General features: G+C 44.3%; 1 protein-coding gene across 1 annotated transcript in view; it reads left to right on the plus strand.

Moving 5' to 3' along the window:
* The window catches only part of KIF26A (kinesin family member 26A), a 169,110-nt gene extending 165,043 nt beyond the window's left edge, over positions 1 to 4,067 (plus strand). The window contains exons 14-16 of the mRNA XM_036749690.1: positions 162 to 182; positions 1,149 to 1,299; positions 3,753 to 4,067. Of these exons, the coding sequence (XP_036605585.1) occupies positions 162 to 182; positions 1,149 to 1,299; positions 3,753 to 3,916 (336 nt within the window). The 3' untranslated portion in view covers positions 3,917 to 4,067. The remainder of the gene's footprint in view (positions 1 to 161; positions 183 to 1,148; positions 1,300 to 3,752) is intronic.
* The last annotated feature ends 4,146 nt before the right edge of the window (positions 4,068 to 8,213 follow it).

Below are 8,213 nucleotides of genomic sequence, written 5' to 3' on the forward strand. Positions count from 1 at the left end.
TTAATAGCTTCCCTCCAGAGCAAGGTCATTCACCCTTAGTGATGGCACCTCCACGTTGGTGGGGAGGGAGAGGGGGCTATTATTGGGAAAATCATTCAGCCCAAAGCCTGCTTCCTTCTGATGGAGTTTTTCCTTTTTCCCTCTCTCTTTTTTCCCTCTAGCCTTTCCAAGATGTGGAAAAGGTAAATAGCATGTTCCCCTCACAGTGATGTAGGTAGGGTTCCTCAAGGATCGTACAGTGTCAGAATGTCAGAGTTAGAAGAAACCTTAGAGATGACCTCTAGGGATACCTTTCTGGAGAACTCAGCCTCATCATTTTTTATTCACTCATGTTGTTTCTTCCTTCCTCCCTCCCTCCCTCCCTCCCTCCTTCCTTCCTTCCTTCCTTCCCTCCCTCCCTCCCCTCCTTCCTTCCTTCCTTCCCTCCCTCCCTCCCTCCTTCCTTCCTTCCTTCCTTCCTTCCTTCCTTCCTTCCTTCCTTCCCTCCCTCCCTCCTTCCCTCCTTCCTTCCTTCCTTCCTTCCTTGCACTTTTATCTATTTATCCATTTATTTATTTGTTAATTTATTTATTATCCATCATTTATTTATTCATTCATTTATCTATTCTATCTGTCAGAAGAAGAAGTTGAAGCCCAGAGGAAGGGAAAGGGTTTTGCCTAAGGTCACTCAAGTCTGCCACAAGCATTTAGATAGCATTTATATATTATGTGTCAAGAACTGTACTAATATTATTTCATTTGATCCTCACAACCTTGTGAGGTGGAGGGTTATTATCCCTACTATTACAGTTGGAGAAACTGAGGCAAACAGAGGTTAAGTGACTTGCCCAGGGTCACACAGCTAATAAGTATTTGAGGCAGGATTTGAACTGAGGTCTTCCTGACTCCAGGCCCAGCACTCTATCCATTACTCCCCCAGCTGTCTAATGTAATGGAGAAGAAAGCCCATTGGATTTTGAATCGAGAGACCTAGGCTTGAACTGTGGGTCTCACTGCTCACTAACTGTGTTACTCTGGGCAGGTCTCTTCCCCTCTGTGAATGGGGGCTAAATGATCTTTAGGGTCCCTTCCTTTATTCTCTCACCTGCCTGGGAGTGCTAGCTGCAGCCTGAACCCAGATGTCTGGGAATTCTCTCTGTTTTCCAAAGGGCCTGATGTATTTTAATGCCAAGCTGAAGGTCCTGGAAAGGAGACATCAGCGAATCAAGGAGATGGAAGCCAAGCATGAACTCTTGAAGGAGGAGCTGGAGGAGACCAAGAGCCGGCTGATGATGGATCCAAACAAGTGGAGAGAAGAATGTAAGTGTGCTGGAGCAACATCCTCCTTCTGCTGCTTGGCTTCCTGTACCCTGGAGCTTCCTAAAGCTGGGTAGCTGCAGACACAAAAACAAAGCCATATCCTGGGCTCTTTCTTGCGTTGTTCCTCTAGTTCCTTGAGTCTGGGAAGAGTCTGCATAATAGAAATGGACAGAGAAGCCTTAAACTCTTGCACTGGCAGGCATAGTCTGAGGTCCCACCATGGGAAAACATTCCTATTGGTCCTTCTTCTCAGGGTGAGGGCCAATGGGAATGTGCCTCTAGGGTGTGTACACACAGCCAGCTCCCTCTTTATGTGCTGAGGGCTTCTGAGTGAGGACCGCCAGCACTATCTGCAGCCTGGCTGGAGTTTCAGAGGATCAGAGGATTTAGAGATAATCTTGTTCAATCCCTTTATTTTACAGTAGGGGCAACTGAGACCTAAGAGGAAAAAAAGTGATTTGTCCAAGGTCCAGGCCTGGGAGGGGGTGGGGAACCTGCAGCCTTGAGGCCACATGTGGCCTTCTAGGTCCTTGGGTGAGGCCTTTGGCTGAGTTCAAGTTTCACAAAACCAATTCTTTTATTAAGATTTGAAGTTTGTGAAATTTGTGGAGTTAGTATTCAGTCAAAGGGCTGCAAAGGGTCACATGTGGCCCTCTAGGTCTTCAAGTGCAGCCCAAAAGGATTTGTTCTGTAAAACTTGAACTCAGCCAAATACCGCACCCAAGGACCTAGAAGGCCACATGTGGCCTCAAGGCTGCAGGTTCCCCACCCCTGGCTCAGGGCCTCTCCTCCTTTTTCTCATCCCAGGAGAAGGGCTTATGAATAGGAATCTGCTCATGGGTAATTGTCCTCCGAGAGGAGGAAGGGAAGGACTAGGGCCTGTTCATCATTAGCCCGTGAATAGTAACAGCAATTCAAATTTTAAAGTACTTTGAGGTTTACCAAGGACTTTCCTCCTAGCATCTTTTGTCAGGTATCTAATACACATGGTCTTCTTCCAGTTACAGAGGAAGAGACTGAGGCCTAGAGAGGGACAGTGACTTGCACTTGGTCATACATTTGGAACCAGAAGACTCTGGTTCAAATCCAGGTTCTGCCACTTAATATCTGTGTGGCTTTGAGCAAGTCATTTTACTTTTCTGGGCCTCAGCTTTCCCATGTGAGAAATGAATTGTACAGAGGTTTTGAGCTACAGAGGTGATGGGAGGGACCTCATTGGCTAAATCGTGGGTGTTACAAGTATTGAAAGAGTTTGTTCTTGGATGTTTGCTTATTTGATACATCAATCAGTCAATCAGTTAATACACATTCATTAATCTCGTGCTATGTGGCAGATACTCTGCTAAGTGCTGGGGACACAAAGATAGATAGAGAGACAGTAGGCAAAACTAGATAGAGATAAGCAGACTGACAAATAGATGATGGATAGATAGATAGACAGACAGACAGTAGGCAAAACTAGACAGAGATAAGCAGACTGACAGATGATAGATAGATAGATAGGGATAAGAAGACTGACAAATAGATGATGGATAGATAGATAGAGATAAGCAGACTGACAAATAGATGATAGATAGATAGATAGATAGATAGATAGACAGACAGACAGTAGGCAAAACTAGACAGACAGAGATAAGCAGACTGACAAATAGATGATGGGTAGATTGATGGATAGATAGATAGATAGACAGATAGGAAGATGGATGGATGGATGGATGGATGGATGGATGGATGGATGGATGATAGAAGGCTTAAGTGCTTACTATGTGCCAGGCACAGTGCTCAGTATGAAGCTACAAATAAAAGGCTTGTTAGGCATTCCTTGCCCTTCAGAAGCTTACGTTCTAATGGGGGAAGACACATAATGGGGTGTTGGAAAGCAGGGGTTGGGAATGAGAGTGAAGAGGTTATCCATAACAAGGCATGGTGAGGAGGTGAAGTGGTGTGGAGGCTCGGTTCTTTAGAAGGTAATGCAGAGAGGTTCACCTATCAAAGCTGGTAGAGCCAGTCTAAGTTTCCAGTGGGTGTGGAGATGGTCTCAGGAGTGAAGACATAGTAGGAAGAAATACAAAAACACGTTCATTGCCCTCAGACATGTTGTGCAACATGCAAATAACTATGTACCTATGAAATCTATACTGTGTTAATGAGAGGAGTCTCAGGGAAGTGGGAGGGCAGGGCAGGCACGACTGGGAAGGGCCTCCTGCAGTAAGTGGGATTGAAGAAAGTGAGAGAAGCCAGGAGGCATAGAATTCCAGGAATCAGGGACAGGCCAGGAAAACAAGGGGAGTTAGTTGGGAGATGGAGGAGCCTAGGGTGTTTATTGAATACGGGAATGACAAGATCAATTTGACAGCTGAGTGGAGGATGGATTATAGTGGAGGCAGGGAGGCTTTTTTAGAGGGTACCTGGACACCCATTGTTCTGACCCCTGTTATGATCTTGGTTTGCAGTTGAGGTGGACCCAGAACTGGATAAAGAGTCTGAGGAATACCTGGAGGCTCTCGAACAAGCTACGGAGGACCTCGAGCACTGTGTGAATGTGTGCAAAGCCCATGTCATGATCGTCACCTGCTTTGACATCGGCGTGTCAGACGTGCAGGAAGTAGAAGTTTGAGAGCAGACCAGAATGGACAGGATGGGACAGGAACGGGATGGGAAAGGGATGAGACAAGGGAAAGGACAGAAAACAGAATCCAGGGCGATGGCTGGTTGTGCCAAGGTTGCAACGCCACAAGGAAGTGACAAGGGGAACAGGAATGTAGAGGTGAAAGGAACAGTGGGGTGGGAAAGTGGGAGGGAGAGAGAGGGGATGGATGTGGGCAAGGAACTGGAATGTTTCACAATCAACATGGTGCCTCATTCAAGACCAAACTGTATAGAGAGTGAGAATGAACCATGCCTGACTGATGGACAAACGGACGGACGGACGGACGGATGGACAGACGGACAGGAGCTGAGGATTAAGAACACCAACAGACATTCCCCTAGCAATGCCAAGTGCCTTTCACGTTAATTGGATTTTTTTTTCTCCCTTTGGTGCTAGAAATTTGGAAGCCAGCAGCCCAGGCATCAGCTGTTTTCCTATAGGACCTTTGATATTGTATTGTGTATTTCTGACCCCATGTAAAAACTTTGTAATGACAGCAATAAGCACATGACTATTTCCTACTGGCCTTGCCTTCTGGTTCCCTAGAAAAGTGGTTTGATGTAGCAGAACTTAAATGGCCAGAACACCGATTTGGGGTTCAGATCCAAGATATTTTTATGGGTGTTTTTGTCTTTCCAAAGGGCATGGAATGAGCTCTGACAAGGACTAGTTTTCATTCCCTCCTCAGAGCAGAACTAAGATTGGCTTTTACTTCTGGTTTATTTTTTTTTTGAATCAAAGTCTCTTGCCATCCTTATCCGATGCCTCATTGTGGTGTGGAGGTGATCCCTAGGCTTTTGAAGCCTGTGCGTGATGAGCTAGCCAAGCTAGAAAAGCTTTGAGTACCAGCTTCCATGGTAGTGTGGGGGCTGAAGACAAGCCTGGTGAAGGCCAGCACTATCACCAGAGGATGGAATTTTTTTTGGCGGTGGTGCACAGCAACTCATAAAGACTGTCTACTAAAATTGTGAGAGGGGTTGGGAACTGTGTTGTTGGAGGACCCACATGGGTGAAAATAAGTGTGGGGATCGAAGTATATTTGGGGCCAAGGGGGACTGTTAACTACGGAATGATCTCCTCCGTGGTTGAATTAACCTCATTTTCTATAAACCTGTTCTTCCCCCTTGGGGAAAGCAGTGGCCAAGGGCTTAGCAAAAAGCACCAAGAGCCTTCTTCAATGGCAGGAATAGAGCCTCCAATTTCTTACCAAAATAAACCAGCAAAAAAAAAGTTGGGGGGAAGAGTTTTGTAAATGTTTCATTAGGTTCATATTTTTCTATCGTTTTGACCATAAAGCCAATATTTGCATCAAAAACTTTGGAGTCAAAAAGTCAACCTTTTCCCAGTTTTTGTAATGATGAATGAATGCTCAGGACATGAGTGGGATGGACGACTGCATGGGTTTGTGCTGAGGATGGAGGGGGGGAAGGGGGGAAGTGGGAGGGAAAGAGGCTGGCCCAGAAGTCCCCTAGTGGGGGGCCCCTGGGTCAATCAGTTGTTGCCAAATGAAGAAAAAAGGAAAAAGAAAACAAACTTTTCCAGGGTTGAATACTGTATGTAAGGTCCCATTTCATACGAATCATATTTTCTGACCATTTTGATTTATAGGGGTTTTATGAGCCTTTGTATAAATGTGTATGATAACATGGCATCCCCACTTTTACTTGTGAATAAAAGATACATCTATTGTTAATGTTTCTTTTTAGTGAATTTTTTTTGCTTTCAAAAACGGTAACAAAAACTCACTTTTATATGGTGATTCTTTTATAAACAATTAAGAAACATTTATTTCATGTGTTCTGTATATGGGGAACTGAGGAATACAAAGATAAAAATGAAATGGTTTCTGCCCTCAAGGGGTTTACATTTTATGAGGAAGCAATGACTGGGAAGCAAAGACTACTATGGGGAGAGGGAGGGAAGAAGAGAAAGACGAATGGGGGTGGGAGAGAGAGTGGGAGAGAGAGAGAGAAGAGAGAGAGGAGAGAGAGAGTCAGACAGACAGAGACAGAGAGGAGTGAGAGAGAGAGAGAGAGAGAGAGAGAAAGAAAGAGAGAGAGAGAGCTCTGAGAGGTGACTCAGACTTGTCTCTGCCCTCAAGGAATTTGCATTGAGGTAGGTGGGAGGGAGAGACCAGCCCAGGATACGTATATCCACATAATAAAAGGCAGAATATGGTCTGTGCTCTCTGTATTGGTGCAGAAAGTAACTGCTCTCTAAGGGTTCAGAGGAGGGAATATTAGCTTCCAGCTCTACTGGCACTTCAAGATTTACAAAACACTTTCCTCAAAACACCCTTGTTTTGGTTAAAACACATTTTCCTCAAAACACATGTTATTATCCCTTATGTGTGTGTGTGTGTGTGTGTGTGTGTGTGTGTGTGTGTGTAAACTGAGGATCAGAAATGTTCAAAGACTCATCCAAGCCCCAAAGGCTTAAATATTGAAATTAAATCATTAAATATTAAAATATTAGAGCTGGGATTTGAACTTGGGTTTCCTAACACCCCTGTGCCTCAGTTTCTTCATCTATAAAATGAGAGGTTTGGACTAGGTGGCCTCTGAGGACCCTTCCAGCTCCATATCTCCTATCTACTGAATACATCCAGGTCTCTTTCCATTGTCCAGGTCTCACATCACAAAAATGTAGATGTGGAACAACAGCCACAGGGTCCCTGAATCTTGAAGGAAGACAAATAAAATGAAGTAAGATCAACTTCGTCTTGCATCACAGTCATTTGGGACCTCAGTTTCTGTATCAGTGAAATGGGGAGGTTGGATCAGATGACTTGTAACATCTCTTTCAATTTTAATTCTGATCCTGGGATACGGAATTTGAGCCCTTAGCAGGGTCCTATAATGGGGTCCTTCGAGATTTCTCTTTAGTACATTTTCCATTTTGGTCAGAAGTGTGTGTGTATGTGTGTGTGTCTGTGGTAAGTGGGGTTGTTAAGAAAGCTCTGGTCAAATGCAGATTCTAAGAACAAAGACCAACTTTATCTCTCTGGAGCCTAATGATTAATTACCCTGTGAGATAAAGTTCAGATGGTGATCCACATTTCACTGAGAAGAAAACTGGCAATTGACTTGCTTAGCCAGTGTCTGAAGTAGGATTCAAATTCACATCTTTCTGCCAGAGCTGAGAAAGACAAGTGTCCCAGCAAAATTACATCATTGTTTTGGTTTTGTTGACATACACTCCTCCTATATTGGGAAGTCTGGCTTGGCTCCTCTAAATCCCCACTGTCACTTTGTCACTGGATGAAGTCCAGCACTAACTATTTTGCTACACTGCTTCTTTCTAGTATGTCATAAGGTTGCACAGGAGGTGGAAGAGGAGGAGACTTGGGTCTTGCCCTGGGGAGTTCGTAGACAGACGGGAAGGGTAGGAAGGGAGTCATCAGAGGAGTGGATTTAAGCTGTAAATTGCGGGGCTCAGTCTAAGGACACAGGAGTAGCCTGGAGTCCTGCTGTGAGGATGGGAGGTGAAGAAAGAGCAAACCAGGAGTCAGGGCATACCACGTGGGGGACATGACATTTGGGTTGCTTTTTTAAAAATGAGTGAGAATTGAACTGGTAAAGATTAGGAATAACATTCCATGTGAAAAGCAATTTCACAAAAGCATTGAAAAATGCAGAGACCTAGTTCAACTGAAGCCTAGATTGTAGAGAGGAGGAGCATGGGTACATTGTCACAAGTAGGGTGGAGCCCAGATTGGGGAAGGTCTGAAAGTTGAGCTAATGATCTGAATTTACCTCCAGAGAAAAATAGACACAGTAGGCTTTTGAGGAGGGGCATGCTGTGATCAGTTCCATTTGTCAGAAAAATTAGTGAGTTAAAATATTTGTTGATGATTGCTAAATACACAACGGAGGAAAAAAAATTTAAAAGTGAGGGAGGGTAGAGTCATTAGTGACAATGGTTACAAACAGGAGCCTGGGTGAATAGTTCAAATTCTGGATGTGTTATTCACTACCTACATGGACCTTGGATTTTACCTACCTGAACCTTGGCATCCTTCTTGGTAAGATAAGGGGGTTGGACAAGCTGATCTTTGAGGGCTCTTCTAACTCTAAATCTTAGATGTATCTTGATGGAAGGCCTGAACAGCTTAATTGGCTATGCAAAGATGATGATGATGATAGCTGGTATGTATGTATGTATTGTTTTAAGGTTTGCAGAGTGCTGAACAATTATCTTATTTGATTCTCACAACAACCCAGGTAGGTGTTACTATTACCATCCCTATTTGACAGATGAGGAA

Source organism: Trichosurus vulpecula, chromosome 3, assembly GCF_011100635.1.
Source record: "Trichosurus vulpecula isolate mTriVul1 chromosome 3, mTriVul1.pri, whole genome shotgun sequence".
Classification (NCBI taxonomy): domain Eukaryota; kingdom Metazoa; phylum Chordata; class Mammalia; order Diprotodontia; family Phalangeridae; genus Trichosurus; species Trichosurus vulpecula.